General features: G+C 45.1%; 1 protein-coding gene across 1 annotated transcript; it reads left to right on the top strand.

Annotated features, from left to right (window-relative positions):
• Nucleotides 1-8099: 8099 nt before the first annotated feature.
• Nucleotides 8100-9381, top strand: LOC103718667 (cyclin-dependent kinase inhibitor 1-like). The gene is made up of 4 exons (XM_008807587.3): nt 8100-8524; nt 8611-8663; nt 8753-8947; nt 9038-9381. Exons 1-4 carry the CDS (start codon nt 8138-8140, stop codon nt 9105-9107), a joined length of 705 nt encoding a protein of 234 aa, XP_008805809.2. The 5' UTR covers nt 8100-8137; the 3' UTR covers nt 9108-9381.
• The last annotated feature ends 6541 nt before the right edge of the window (nt 9382-15922 follow it).

The following is a 15922-nucleotide window of genomic DNA, read 5'->3' on the forward strand; positions in this document are numbered from 1 at the left end:
CCAATGCACATATCATAAAATCATATGCCGGCTATCAAAAGCTCGAATAATCAGTATGAATATGCAAGTCAAATGGCAACAAAAATCCAGCCACTCAAGTGTGATACATCATACGATATCTCAAAATCTTCAATTAATGTTTTCAATGCTTTTTCATTCCATTCTCTATTAACTTGATCCGGATCAATTATCTTTGCGACTTTGGGCTACATCCCGGTCACATTTTTGGCCCGTGACGGGGCAATCTATAGATTACATTTCCAGCCTGTGACGAGGCAATCGATAGTATCATATTTCCAGCCTGTGATGGGGCAATCGATAGTATCACATTTCCAGTCTATGATGGGGCAAACGATAATATCACATTTCCGGCCTGTGATGGGGCAATCAATAATAATGAGATAAGCCCAAAGTCTCTACTCATCTAACCAATTCACATACACACATCAATTCCTTTTTCCATCTTATATCCGGCCTAAACTAACCAAGGTCACGTTTCCGGTCCGTGACAGGGCAATCAATATAACATGGTTAGTCCATCCACCATATCCATTAGTCCAATTATGTAAATATAAATTATGCTGAGGTTGTATCCATCATATTATCAATTACAAACAAATATAACCAAAATACGATTTAATGTCATCAAACATAGGAATCCCATTTATAAATCCAAATATGCAGGTGTAGGTTATGCGCATACACGCATCCATCATAACACCAATCACAAGCCAACACGATCAAAATATAATTTAATATAAAACTATTTTTACTTTATCTGGATTATAGTATATCAAATATATATGATGTAACAATATTTATATCATGCAGGATTGGCGTACAAGGATTCTTATCCTTTGTTGAAAACTCAAGACAACTAATCGCCCGCCCTCACGGCGATCTATGAACTGGGATGCTCAGAACCCCACTCAGCGCCCTCTCGTCCAACAAATTGTTTCCCTACAGAATTAACTCATCATTAAAATTTACCCAAGATATATGACAATCCAGAACCCTCAAAACAATGATCTCCCAGGATCCAAGGTTAGGGAGAGAACCCCCAACTAGAGAGAGAAGAAAAAAAATATAATAAGAGAAAGGATAAGGGAAGACCCAACACTCTTTCTCTTTCTCTCTTCTTCCTCCCTGATAGAAAGGGGGAGGGTGCTCGGCAGGCGACCACAGCCGGCGATGCCCCATGGTCGTCAGCCTGTGGTGGTGCCGGCGGTGCGCCACGGCCGGCGACGGCCAGCTGGAACGAAAGAGGAAAAGTAAACCGAAAATAGGGGAGTTTGGTTCACATCGATTCGGCGGCTTGCCGGCCGGATTCCCAAGGAAATAGTGGCCCACGGCCAAGAGAGAGGAAGGAGAGGGACCTCACCTCGCCTTCGGCGAGCTCCTCCGATAAGCTCGACGGCGAACAACCCAAGCTTCTTACGGATCTCCCTTTTTCTTTTTTTTTTTGGAAAAGCTCTCGGTTGATGCCCTAGGAGGAGATGAATATATTCTTTTATAGATGGAGATTGATGCAAATTAGGTAGGATTTGATCCCGTCTCCCTCTCCTTTTTTTTTGTTTCCTCTTTCGATGGATTCGGGGGAGTTCGGTGAAGGAGGAGAGGAGTGAAGGAGGAGAGGAACACTCCAATCCTATGCCTCACGGCTAAACAGCCGGGGCCCTTAGGTCGGCCCGGGTGCAGTGGCCTGGGGTTAGCCTAAGCCCAAATAAAAAAATATGGGTTCTTACATTCTTTCCTCCTAAAAAAAATTTCATCCTCGAAATTAACATACTTAAGTTTCATACTTTGAGAGGTTGCAACCGTCACATACTCCTCGAACTTCTAAACAATCTCCCTCTCAAAATGCAAGCTCACAAGATTTGACATACAAAATCATGGCATGACAAAACTTGATCCTTTCCATATATAACACATAGCAGGTTATTTTGATCTCCTTCTATTATCAGCATAACTCTTGTAACGACTCTGAGCTGTACGAAGTCGTTCTCTGATTACTTACACCTTATCTATGGTCTATTGCACTATCTCTGGGCCTAATAATTTTCTCAAACTCTAATGCCACTAAGGCCACAGTCCTTAGTAGTCTTAAACCTTAGATTATAATATCATTCTTGTTACAATCTCAAGTGATTATAACCAAGGCTCTGATAGTTTTTTTTTTATCATAATTTTCCACTCACACTCACCTGAACCTAAACCCTAGGATACCTTAGCCTTAAGCTCTGATACCACTCTGTCACGCCCCGTACCCAGCACCCGGGTCCGGTACGCGACCGGCCGTATGAGCCCCAGAGCAGCGCCCTAAAGATCATGCAAGGCCTATGGTTAACAAAAATTCCAATAAATCCACAATTAATCTAGTAATTCAAATAGACAAATCTAACATGTCCAGATAAGCGAATTAGTTAAATTACAAGATCTTCAAATGTTCATCGACATCAAAGAAGGATAAACAAACTAACTAGCTAATGACTCTGTTACTCGCACTCTGCGCCCCTTCCATCCAAATCTATGCATCCTGCAACTCTGATAAAAAAAAAGAAGAGGAGGTGAGCTTTACAGTCCAGTAAGAATCCCTACACATCCATACCAACACAATAATAATATGAATTTGAAAACTATGATAAACCAATGCATATATCATAAAATCATATGCCAGCTATCAAAAGCTCGAATAATCAATATGAATATGCAAGTCAAATGTCAACAAAAATCCAGCCACTCAAGTGTGATACGTCATACGATATCTCAAAATCTTCAATTAATGTTTTCAATGCTTTTTCATTCCATTCTCTATTAACTTGATCCGGATCAATTATCTTTCCGACTTTGGGCTATATCCCGGTCACGTTTCCGGCCCGTGACGGGGCAATCGATAGTATCATATTTTCAGCCTGTGACGGGGCAATCGATAGTATCACATTTCCAGCCTGTGATGGGGCAATCGATAGTATCACATTTCCAGCTTGTGATGGGACAATCGATAGTATCACATTTCCAGCCTGTGACGGGCAATCGATAATATCACATTTTCGGCCTGTGATGGGGCAATCAATAATAACGAGATAAGCCCAAAGTCTCTACTCATTTAACCAATTCACATACACATATCAATTCCTTTTTCCATCTTATATCCGGCCTAGACTAACCAAGGTCACGTTTCCGGCCCGTGACAGGGCAATCAATATAACATGGTTAGTCCATCCACCATATCCATTAGTCCAATAATGTAAATATAAATTATGCTCGGGTTGTATCCATCATATTATCAATTACAAACAAATATAACCAAAATACGATTTAATGCCATCAAATCATAGGAACCCCATTTATAAATCCAAATATGCAGGTGTAGGTTATGCGCATACATGCATCCATCATAATACCAATCACAAGCCAACATGATCAAAATATAATTTAATATAAAACTATCTCTGCTTTATTTGGATCATAGCATATCAAACATATATGATGTAAAAATATTTATATCATGTAGGATTGGCTTACAAGGATTCTTACCCTTTGTTGAAAACTCAGACAACTAATCACCCGCCCTCACGGCAATCTATGAACTGGGATGCTCAGAACCCCGCTCAGCGTCCTCTTGTCCAACAAATTGTTTCCCTACAGAATCAACTCATCATTAAAATTTACCCAAAATATATGACAATCCAGAACCCTCAAAACAATTATCTCCCCGGATCCAAGGTTAGGGAGAGAACCCCCAACTAGAGAGAGAAGAAAAAAAATATAATAAGAGAAAGGATAAGGGAAGACCCAACACCCTTTCTCTTTCTCTCTTCTTCCTCCCCGATAGAAAGGGGGGGTGCTCGGCAGGCGACCCACGGCCGGCGACGCCCCATGGTCGTCAGCTTGTGGTGGTGCCGGCGGTGCGCCACGGCCGGCGACGGCCAACTGGAACGAAAGAGGAAAAGCAAACCGAAAACAGGCCGGGGAGTTTGGTTCACATCGATCCGGCGGCTTGCCGGCCGGATTCCCAAGAAAATAGTGTCCCACGGCCAAGAGAGAGGAAGGAGAGGGACCTCACCTCGCCTCCGGCGAGCTCCTTCGATAAGCCCGATGGCGAACAACCCAAGCTTCTTACGGATCTCCCTTTTTCTTTTTTTTTTTGGAAAAGCTCTCGGTTGATGCCCTAGGAGGAGATGAATAGATTCTTTTATAGATGGAGATTGATGCAAATTAGGTAGGATTTGATCCCGTCTCCCTCTCCCCTTTTTTTTTGTTTCCTCTTTCGATGGATTCGGGGGAGTTCGGTGAAGGAGGAGATGGGGAGTCTTCCTCCTCTGCCTTACGGCCAGGGCCCTTAGGTCGGCCCGGGTGCAGTGGCCTAGGGGTTAGCCCAAGCCCAAATAAAAAAATATGGGTTCTTTTTTTTTTTGGTACATCGGCGACTCACACATGACGAGTGTGAAGATGGCCAACAAAATCAGAAAATAAAATGCTACGCAAGGATGAAGGCACAGCCTCGTGGCCATCCAAAAAAAGCCTTCCGAGTGATGAGCCGCGAAGAAAGCAACCCAATCAGCCGCACCGTTCGCCTCCCGATATACGTGCGAGGCTTGGTAGGAGACAATCTCCCCCAAAGCTCTGCGGATATCGTGAAGCAGCGGCCGGTCCTCAACTGAGCACCCTCTTCCCGGATCCACCCAATCACCGTGGTCGAGTCCCCCTCGAGAAGGATGCGATCCGCACCTAGTACCCACCTCGCATAGGAGACACCCTCCCAGGCCGCCCGAAGCTCTGCGGTCACCACTGATGAGTCAAAAATCCTTCGTCCACCTGCCGCCACAAGTCTGGCGTCATGATCCCTAATAATAAATCCCACACCTCCATAGCTCCTATCCGCTGATACGCTACCATCGAAGTTCACCTTGAGAAAGCCAGGGGGTGGGGGCACCCAGGATACTAGTATTGTCCTGGACGCTGCAAGAGCAGAATGGGGGCCCCAGATGTCCCTGGCCAACCCAGTAGGTGTAGCCTCAATAGAGCCGGTGATCTCCGCCACAAGCCGTAGAGCTCGGTCTGCCACCAACCTCGGATGGTGGCTCTCGCCATCGAAAACCCGTGTATTCCTCTCCAGCCAGTAGTGATAGGCCAGGTAGGCATCACGAGTCCTCCTCTCCTCTCGTACAGACCCCCAGATCGAGGCCTCCAAGTGACGTAGGAACTCCTCAGTGGACGCCCACACCTGCCTCTGGTCAGGCTGAACTGAAGCATGTCTCCATATCTGACTAGCTCTAGGGCACCCAAAAAGAACATGGTAGATGGTCTCCTCCGTCGCCTGACAAGCTCCACATCCGGCCGGGACCCTCACTCCCCATCTCACCAAAACCCCACTAGTAGGTAAACACCCCCAAGCCCCCTTCCACAGGAACAAGGCCACTCGGGGGTGAATGTGCATCCTCCAAATCCAGCCGCAGTCCATCTGTCTCGCTGAGGGCCCTCTACCAATCGACAAGAGGTCCCGAACTCTCACAGACGTCCTCCCTGTCCTGCTCCATACCCTCCTATCCACCGCCTCCCCCTCTGGGATCGGCAAAGCCAGGACGCGCTCAGCAAGGTGCTCCCCGAATACCTGTCGAACAAGACTCGCGTCCCACCTCCGCTCCCCCTGGGCAAGTAAGGCACACACTCTGCGTCCCTCCATCCAACCATGGTCAATCTCGGTGGGCCAACCCTGCAATGCTACCTTAGCCAGCCATCTGTCCTCCAAAATGCTGATCGTCCGCCCATCCCCAATTTCCCACCTGATCTCTAGCATCACTCCTGGGGCGCGAGCGCAGATCTCTCTCCAGATAAAGGAAGCTCCTCGGCCAGTACGTAGGACGTAGTGGGGGGCAGGATCCCCGTACTTCGTCCTCAACAATGAGCCCCAAAAGCCCTCAGGCTCTAGGAGAAACCTGGCTGCCATCCTGGTCACCAGTAACTCCCTGCGCTCAACCAATGAATGAATACCAAGTCCTCCCCTGCTGGTCAGCTGGCAAATAGACTCCCATGCCACCAGATGAACGCCATCTCTGCCTCCCCACCGTCCCCAGATGAATGTGCGAAACATCCTCTCCAATCCCTGGATCACTGCAAGAGGGACCAGGGTATTGGAAAGCAAGTAAGTGGGGATGGAGCTCAACACTGACCGTACCAAAATGACTCGGCCCATCATCGACAGTGCACCCACCTGCCAACTCTCCAAACGGTGGGTGATGCTCAGCTCCATGGATGTACACTCCCTCCGACGTAGACGGCGTCCCGTAATAGGTACCCCGAGATATGTAAGGGTCCCCTTCTGCTCTCCAATCCCTAGAAGACTCATAATAGACTGCCTCGCCCCATGGTCAGTCTTCGGGCTAAAGAAAATGGCAGACTTGGTCAGATTAACCTGCTGACCCGACATTCCACAATATGCCCCCAAGATCCTACTAATGGCCCGTGCTGATCTGCTCGTCGCGCGAGCTAACAGTATACAATCATCAGCGAATAACAGATGAGAAATCCTAGTTGTCCTGGCCGCCGGGCCATAGACCTCCAACTCCTGCTCATGGACGGCCTGTCTGAGTGCACGGGACAAAGAATCTGCACATAGAATGAACAAAAGTGGTGACAAAGGGCAGCCCTGTCTCAATCCTACCGACGACTCGAAGAAACACGATGGTGAGCCGTTAAACAATAAGGCAAAGGATGGGGACAATATACATCCGAGCACCCATCTGACCCACTGTGGGTGAAATCCAAACCCCTCCAGGCATCGCCGCACAAACTCTCATCTCATCCTCGGAAGTTAAAAAGAAAAAAACATATACCATAACTTCGACTTAACCAGAACGCAAGGGAAGCCCCTCTCTCTCCCCATCCCTTTTGTCCTATTTTGGGCCCACAATCTTTCTAGTTGTCGTGATCCCTGTCCTCCCATCCGTCCGATCCGTGGACCACAAATCCTACCAGTGGTCCCAAAAACTTACGGTGGTGATGGGTGCACCCAACTACCCCCGTGCGTTTTACTTGTAACCCAAATTAAACCTGGTCGAAGTAAAATGCCAAGATTCTCTCTGTAAGCTCCCTGATCCCTATTATATTATCTTGGTCTCCACTATTCCGGCAGCAACTAATCAACCTTCGGAATACATGGACGGCCATGATCACATGCAAACACTGCAGCTCTTTGTTCCACAACGGACGTTGTGTAATATACTTAATTAATACGTTCATTAAACCGAAGCTGTTGTAAGTGTCTGTTTTATTCGGTAGGCAATGCTGTTTCTTAATGTCTGTTAATACATCATAACAGTGTCTCTACAGTTCCAACAAGAACGAACCAATCCTTGAATACACGTGGACGGCCCTGGTCAGACGACCAGCCTAGTAGTCTGTGTTCCATAACGGACGCTGCCTAACGACTGGTGAAGTTAAGAGCCCTTAGCCATTAATCTTTGTCTCCCTCTCGGCGTAATTATTACGGCCATTAAACGGTAGACTTTATTGTCTGTTAATGCATCATAACGGCTGTTATCAACATTTCAAATTGTACACTCTGCCGTTATGAACTTAATAACGACCGTTATAACATTTCAAATTATCACGACGGCCGTTCGATTGCAATTGGACGAGTGGCCTCTGCCGTTGCTGGTGGGGCCCACCTAACGTGCCGCCCGTTGGTAAACGGGAATCTAAGACTGTTACTGGTAGTTTCGTTACTAAGGCGACGATAGAGGGTATTTTAGGAAATTCAAGCCGCTCCCGACCAGCCCCACGCCACACGGACTCTGGCCACCGGAAGCAGCCCGTTGCCATCCCATCTGTTAGGCGCACTAACAAGCGAGGTGACCGGATATCAGGGTATCCGACCGGATGAGCCGGTGGACGAAACGGGTTGAGACGGTGACACGTGGCGCTTCATTCCTCTCGAAATCCCAACGTCCAGATTCGCCTGACGGCGCCGTTCTGTACCCCGACGTCACCGTTCCGTTCCGTGCCCACAGAAACCCCCACCTTAGAAGTACATCCCAGCGGACGGCAGGATCTCGTCACCACCCCCTTCGCCTTGTTTTTTCCACACAGAGAGAGAGAGAGAGAGGAGAGGAGGAGGGGAAGGTCTGGGGAGTGCATGAGGAAGTGCAGAGGGGTCGGGGGGGAAGTCGGGGTGATGGAAGTGTCCCAGGTGGTTGGGATGAGAACGAGGTCCCGGACCTTGGCCCTCGCCTCCGCATCTGCGGCGGCGGCGGCGGCGGCGGCGGAAAAGGAGAGAGCGGGGTCGAAGCGGAGGAAGGCGGCGGAACCTGCCGGGGTCCAGAATTCTTACCTCCAGCTCCGGAGCCGGAGCCTCGTCATGACCCCCCGGATCGCGAGGACACCGGCGAATCCCGGCGGGCCGCGGGCTCGGGGCCCTAGCCCAGCCTCTTCCGACCGCCTCTCCCGCTGTTCCAGCAACGCCTCCAGCGAGGTTGTGTCCGTCGAGGGCCGCCGGCGGTGCCTTCGATCCGGCGATCGGGAGGTAGGCGGAACACGAAACAAAGACGGAACTGAGCTCGTTAGGGTTTCAGCTGATCTGAATTCTTCGTTTTTTTCTCTTTTCTCCAGGGTGACGACGATTTGGAGACGTCGCCATGTTATTTCGAGCGCAGCAGAGAGAGGTTCTCCACTATTTCCCATTTGCCTCCCATTTATCTTATTCTGTCTTAATTTTTGTGATTTAACTTGAATATTTTCTATCTTATTTTAGGAAGGAGACGACGCCGCCGAGCGAGCTGCGAGGGGAATCGTGCAACCTGGAATCAACGGCGGGGAAGAGAAAATCAAGGAGATCGGCGACGGTGGAGGCGGCGGCTATAGCGACGGTGGAGGCGGCGGAAATCGAGGTGTTTTTCGCGGCCGCGGAGAGAGCCGCCTCCGAGAATCTCCAAATCTTCGGCGACAAGTAAATCCCCTCCTCCGTTCTCCCTCGTCGTACTTTCGTAACGACATATCCGGCTGCCCTAACCTGAGCGCCGTCCTCTCTTTGTCGCAGGTACAACTACGACGTCTCCAACGACGTTCCATTGGACGGCCGGTACGAGTGGCATCGAGTAAAGCCATGATCAGAAGGGAGGGGAGTAAAAAGAAAAAGAAAAAAAAGAAAAAGAAATGCAAAGTTGTTATCTTTTTTCATTTTATTTTAATTTTAGGGAAATAATGTACAGTTTTGTTGTAAGTTAACAATCATCCTCTTCCGCTGTCCCTATCCCTCTGGAGTACGAGATATACGGAGAAGCTTCTGAACTGAAGCCCCCGTCCTTTCGTCTCGTTTCAGGTGGGCAAGAGGAACATTTTAAACTCCAATAATTTGCTCCGCCCTAAATCCTCCCTTCTCTCTTCCCCTTCTCTACTGCTTTCAGTTGACAGTTTGCATCTTGGGTTGTTCTGGGCGTCGGCGGAGGCGCGTCGGCCTGAGAAGAGGGAGAGACCGCGTGGGAAGGAGGGGTGAAGCACGTGGTGAGCTGGCCGTCACCCAATCATCTCCAGGCCTTTTTCTTCATCCTTTCTGGATTAAACGATGATTTTTTTAAAATTGTTTAGGGTTATATTTGATTAGTTTTTTTTTCTGAGGATCGCTTTGGATCTGGTGCCCATGTCAAGAGACATGGAGGCTATCTCAGGGGGGGGACTCTGGGAGGAGAAGAAGGAATGTTAGCTTCAGAAGTAATTTGAGATCCAGGCTTTGTGGCGAAAGGAGAGAGAGAGGTGGACTTTTGGGGAGGTAAAGGCTTGGGACGTTGGGAACTGGGGAGAGAGCCTTCTGTGGATCCCTAGATGTGCAAACTTCCGAGGAAGTCAAAAGAGGCGAGGGTGAGAACGTGGTCGCCTCAGCAGTGGATGGCTTTGGCAGTTTGCTGAATTTTTTTAATCAACTACTTTTATCTTTCCAGACTCCAGTCAAGGGCTTTTTTTCCCCTCTCTATCCAAGCTACCAACAGTCTTAGCTTAGCTTTTTTGTGTATGTTGAAGTGCAGCTATAGGTAATATGTTGATAAAGCTTCCATTTTAGTAGCCAAGGGAGTGAGGGGGAATCTTATTTTTAATGACATTTTGTTCGGAAGGATAGTGTTTGTACTTGCAATTGGGGCGAGATGGATTAAACTGATACCTATTGGACTATTTGCTCCACAAACATGTTGTCAGTTGTACTTCTCATTTTTGGATGCGGGAGGTTTATGGATTGAAATCGTAAGCTTGAACTGGAAATGTTGAGCAAATGGATGGCGACAGTGGATGAGCAAGAGGCCCTACAAGTGTTGTACCTGTCCCTTTTAACTGTTATGGGAGAGCATCATGATTAGTATACTGTTAAGCACGTGAAAGCGTGTACTAATGAAGTGCAATTCTCGTTGGAGTATGGAGGAACAAACGAAATGAAGGATTCACAAGATTTAGTCGACATGATTTATAACTATTTTAAGACCTTATGATTTTAATTTCTCGAGTCTTGAGACATGATAGGAAAATGAGCATGTACGGAGATGGCTGGGAGTTTGCACCCTTGAATAGAGGAAATGATCTCATCTCATGATTTATTTTGGTGATGTGGTAGGAAATAAACATGATGATACTGTATAATCGTATTTGTCCAAATCACAGTTGATATGGCAATTGGGATATACTCTGCAACCCTTTAATGTTGTCGGATTAAGTCAAATCTGACCGATCAACTAGTCAGACCCAAGCATATCAGAAGTGTCTAATCTCTAATATCACACATCATTCGATGTGCTGGATGAAATCTTACAAATCGGCCGGACAGCCATTCAGCTCGATGCTCATCTCAAGTCAACCCGAATCCCTTTAGCTTTGTCAGCGACTTCAGTACTTCAATCACACCGAGAGTTAAAGATTATAATCATGGCCAATATGTGCCAAGTAGCTCCAGTTACGATGCAACCAAAATGAATATTGGAGATTCCAAACTCCATAGCGATATATAGATTCAAAACCTCTGCATAAAGGGTTAGACAAAAAGATTATTCTCATTCCCTCGATTTTAGTTATCAAGTTACTTATCTTTCCTACACCCAATACTTCCTCTCTATCTTAAACATTGGAGGGCTTGGCAGATTCGGTGAGTTTTCTACCCATTGTTGTCTTATAGATCGACAGGGGCAATCCACCCTAGTAGTCTGAAGATTGGCAACAACAGTTGGATATGGTGAAATCATGATATAAAAGAGAAAGCTTCATTCTTTGTTCATCTACCATACTTCAGACATAAGTTCAAGTTGTGCTTCTAGTATTCTTTCTTGTTTTCATTGAAATTGTTTATTTTCATTAAAGTACATCAAGCTTGCTACCACAGTGAATGATTTTTAACTAGTAGTGAGCATGAGTGATTTCTTTAATATTTTCTAGTTTTATATGTGCATGGCGTGGACGTTTAGTGGTGTTCTATATTGTTTCTATCAAAAAAAGTAATTCTTTTTTCAAATTTATTGCAAGTTTATAATTTATAAAGCTGGATCCTAGTAGCTCATCTTTTGCCTTGGCTCCACCGATTAGCCTATCGACTCCACCCTCGCTGCCAACCTCAGCATCCGCCTCATCCATGTCAACACCATGATAAGGAGGTCGCCAACAATATCATGTCCCTCTTATTTTGCCTCCTCCTCCAGACCACCTCCTCTCCCGCCACTCCTCCTTTGCTGCCTCTTGTTGGCTTGATAATGGGTTGTTAAAAAAAATAGTGATGCTGAATATGTTTGTGTTTGTAGAAATCTTAAAAAAGATAGAAACAGAATTTCTATTTCTAAATTGTTTTAAAAGGAAAAGTGACAGTGATATCAAATATAGCCTTAATGAACACAAGGTGAGAATAGGCTTGGGGAGACCCAACGTGGTTTCACCCTTGTTTGTCCTAAGGATCAGCCTTTCCAATGTTGCCACTTTTCAGGTTATTAAAGCACAACTAATTAATTAGTTCTAAGGATGTGCGAGCATACCATCGGCCTGAGTAGAAAAGGGTAGATACGTTTTGGGTTATAGTGCCTTGAACCTTCAAAGACTTTTTCTGTTGAAATGCTACCTACTTGAGAAAAAGGCAGCGGTGATAGATTAAGCTATAAACTAAACTACTGATAATTTAAGATAAAAATAAATTTAATTGACAAATAAAAATAGGGATTTTAATGATTGTTCATCTAAAAAGACCGTTACAACTTCATATATATACATTCTTTTCTATAACTAATAGAACAAATGGTCCACTTCTATTCTAACATTTGTCATTATTGTTTCATGCCTCCACTACTCATAACAGTTATGGTACCCCTCCATTATCTGGGCATTACTCCCTATTCCACATGATCTGCATCTTGGTAACCGTACGTTTATCACTTATCAGTCATTCCTCATTGAGATAGTTTGTTCTTGACCTACTAGGGTGCTTTGTTTTATGTTGAGGATTTGTTCCCTTTGTCACTTTGATCTACTTGGGAATTGTCTCATATCCTGCAGCTTAGCCGGCAGTTTGGCCTATGCTCATGCTCAATTTACATGGCAGTGCTCTATACTTGGTCAGTCATTAATATTCAATTTGTACTAAGTCTCCTGTTAGTATTTCATCTATGCTCGGTTTGTACTCTGATGTCTGGTTCACGCTCGATTTACTATTCCAGCTCGGTCTACATTATCGAACTTCCATACTCTGGCCAAGATCTTTGGATATGTGATGATTCCTCTTCTTCATAGAAGTCACTGTTTCTTAGCCTGTTTTTAGTCTCCTCACCAATCTGTATTTGATTGGACCATATCTCTTAACCGTTCGCTTGGATACGGTGTAAAAATTATTGCCTATAGCCCATCAATTAATGATCACAAAGATGATAGGATATACTTGACACCAAATCCAGCCTCAATCCTGTGTTTGAAGAATTTTCCACACACCAAAATTTCATCATTATTTTGCACCTCTTTAGTTTTGTAAATCATAATCGACGTGCCATGTATTTATATCAGGGAGGTTTTTCTAAGTGGCATACTATCTTTACCTTATCCTAGAGATTTCACCCTTGCTTGGCATCTTATCCATATGCCTTTCTACGGTGCGCCCAGCTTCTATAGTAACGCCCAGCCTTTTTCTTTCATTTATCCCCATCGTCTTCTTCCTCTTGCAAAAATCTAATTTCATTGCTGCTCGTTCCTATGTTCTGAATTAAACTTCATTCTTCTTCTATTCGCAACCCATTCCTTCATAGCCTTTACTGAGATAGAATCTGTAGTGAAGCAAGTGGAGTAGCGATCGGAGCAACTCGAACGCTCTTGGTTTTCTTAAAGCTATTTCTCCTTAGGTACTCATTCCTGACCATAGTCTTCTCATTCTTAGCCTAATGGGATGTTACATGTTATATCCTTTTATAGGTCTCCCTCTGCTTCCAACCAATCTTTACTTCTTAGCCCTTAGGTACTCATTCCTGACCATAGTCTTCTCATTCTTAGCCCTTTGTTTGCGGTTGCCTTCGACCAATTCGTTGCACTTGAATCATGGAATGTCAAGTCCTAGTCTTTTGGACCTCAGAATTCTTTTAAACCTTAGGCTGACTGACAAGGAGTTTAGCATCCTGTGATTTAGAGAAAAACGCTCGCTATACTAGTTACATCAACACCTTTGATCAAAGAATCAGCTTATTTCCAAGCAAGAATAAGTTGCCCTTTTACTTGTCTGGATTTGTAAGTTTCTTTTGTGCTCTTGCTTAGCTAGAGTTGTCATCAAGACCTACCTTCAACTGGCTATTGCTGTGTTTGAGGATCGGCCTAGTATGATGGCCGTCTAGTTTTTGCCGGTAAGAAATTATAAAATATATAAATAAATCTATCTCATCCTATCAACTTAAGCTTTTGGGATAATTGGTAATTTTAACATGGCATCAGAGCAGAGGTCATGCATACTTACCAAGACTTGCTCATTTGGCGGTCCTTGTCTTTCATTTTCCATTTACTTCAATTTTTTTTTTCTGAGAGTTCCGCTCGCTGGACCAACTTTTTCTTTTTCTTCCCTCCTCGCGACTCTAGTTTCCAAGGGTTGGTATGTCTTTTAAGGATGCCAAAGCTATGAGGGCATTGTGAACATATTTTCTAGTCACATGAATGGGATCTAAACATGGGCCATATTATCAAACAGTCTAGCAATAACATTGTGTTTTGTAGAACATGATTCTTTCAACTTTTTCGCCAGACAGTTCGGCCTTGCTCTAGTAATCCCATGTTCATCTATTAACTCCCTTATCACCTCCTTTTAATGATCCACACTTGATAATTTATCCGGGCTTATTCTCTTCAACCATCTTCTTCTATAGCCAGCATGCTTAGAGTTCCAATTTATCACTTTCACTCATAAGCCTGCCATGACTGAGAACGTCTTGGCTTGGTGTGATTCTTATCTGAACAAAATCCGATCCTATAGAGTCACTGCCATCCTAGCCCATATCGATGTTGATTCTCTTTTTGCTTGGATGATGAGAATGGTTCATCCAGTACCTGCAAGTCGGAAAATAACCAACCTATTTTGCAGCCTATAGATGGAGTGGCGTTGGTCTTCCCTGAGAATAAAGGTAACCTCCAGCATCTTTGTAAGGCAATAAAGATGCATGAGAAGTTTTATGGGGTCAATACGTTGGATATCTTAAGGATATTAACTCGAGTCAGAGATTGTTAGTCGAGTGTAGATCGGAGATTCCGGGTAGGATGAAGGTTTAACTAGTTGGCCTACCATAGAAAATTTAAAGAGTGCCTAACTCCTCATCAGCCTGCAAAATATTATAATATAATAATATTATTACTATAAAATAATATTACTAATTATATAATAATATTATTATCTTAGAATGTTTTATAATAATACGAATTACTTGTGTATGTTATTTTATCATATTATATTAAAGTATTATTATTCATTACTGTGTTAATAATATTATTACATGACCATTACATAATAATACTAGTGGCAACGACATTTTTGAAATTTTGTAAATATTTTGTTATTACGTGACCATCACATAATAATGATTTGTAATGGGCAAAAACGACCAAAATATATTGCAACACAAATTAGTTTATGGCATCTAATTAAAGTTTTAGAAAAATTGGGATAAATTTTTTTTTTATCCAAACTTAAAATGTTGTTTATATAATTTTTTCTGGGCAATACCATCTTTTTTTTTTAACTGCTATATTTTTGGCTATTATTATATATCAACTTAGACAGGACACTCAGATCATTATTTATGGTACTTGTTGTCAGGAGCGCCCCAATATATTTGGAGGCCTAAGGCTATTTTGTCTTTGAGGATTTTTTTTTGGGGGTAATTAATCATCGCTACATTTATTGACCGGTCTCTAATGTTTAATCCCTGTTGACTGATTGTTTAACAATCAGTCCAGCCATATTTCAATACTTTATTATGAGACGAAAATACCCCCTAAAAATATTAAAATGCTCCTAACCCTTTTGATCTCCCATTCCCAGAAGAAGAAGAAGAAGAAAAAGGGGCAGCCGCCACCGACCACGGCCCGTCCCCGCCCGAGCTCCCTCCCGCGGCCGCCACCGGCCCCATCTCGCTCCCTCCCGAGCCCCGTCCCGCGGCCCCGCCCCCTCCCGTGCCCCTTCCCCTCCTAATCTCTCGTTCTCAGAAGCAAAAGGAAAAGAAAAAGGCCTGGCCGTCGCTGGCCCCTGCTCGCCACCTCCCAAGCCCCCTACTGCGGCCTCGCCCCCTCCCGCGACCGTCGCCGGCCCCTGCTCGCCCCCTCCCAAGCCCCCTTCCGCGGCCTCGCCCCCTCCCACGGCCCGCCCCCGCCCGAGATCCCTCCCGCGGCCGCCGCCAGCTCCTGCTCGCCGCCTCTCGAGCCCCCTCCCACAACCGCGCCGCCATGA

Source organism: Phoenix dactylifera, unplaced genomic scaffold, assembly GCF_009389715.1.
Source record: "Phoenix dactylifera cultivar Barhee BC4 unplaced genomic scaffold, palm_55x_up_171113_PBpolish2nd_filt_p 000357F, whole genome shotgun sequence".
In the NCBI taxonomy this organism is placed as follows: Eukaryota; Viridiplantae; Streptophyta; class Magnoliopsida; order Arecales; family Arecaceae; genus Phoenix; species Phoenix dactylifera.

Coding starts and splice junctions, on each gene's coding strand:
- LOC103718667 (XM_008807587.3), top strand. CDS start 8,138: ATGAGGAAGTGCAGAGGGGTCGGGGGGGAAGTCGGGGTGATGGAAGTG. Junction 8,664..8,752: donor TTCGAGCGCAGCAGAGAGAG/GTTCTCCACTAT, acceptor ATCTTATTTTAG/GAAGGAGACGACGCCGCCGA. Junction 8,948..9,037: donor CTCCAAATCTTCGGCGACAA/GTAAATCCCCTC, acceptor TCTTTGTCGCAG/GTACAACTACGACGTCTCCA.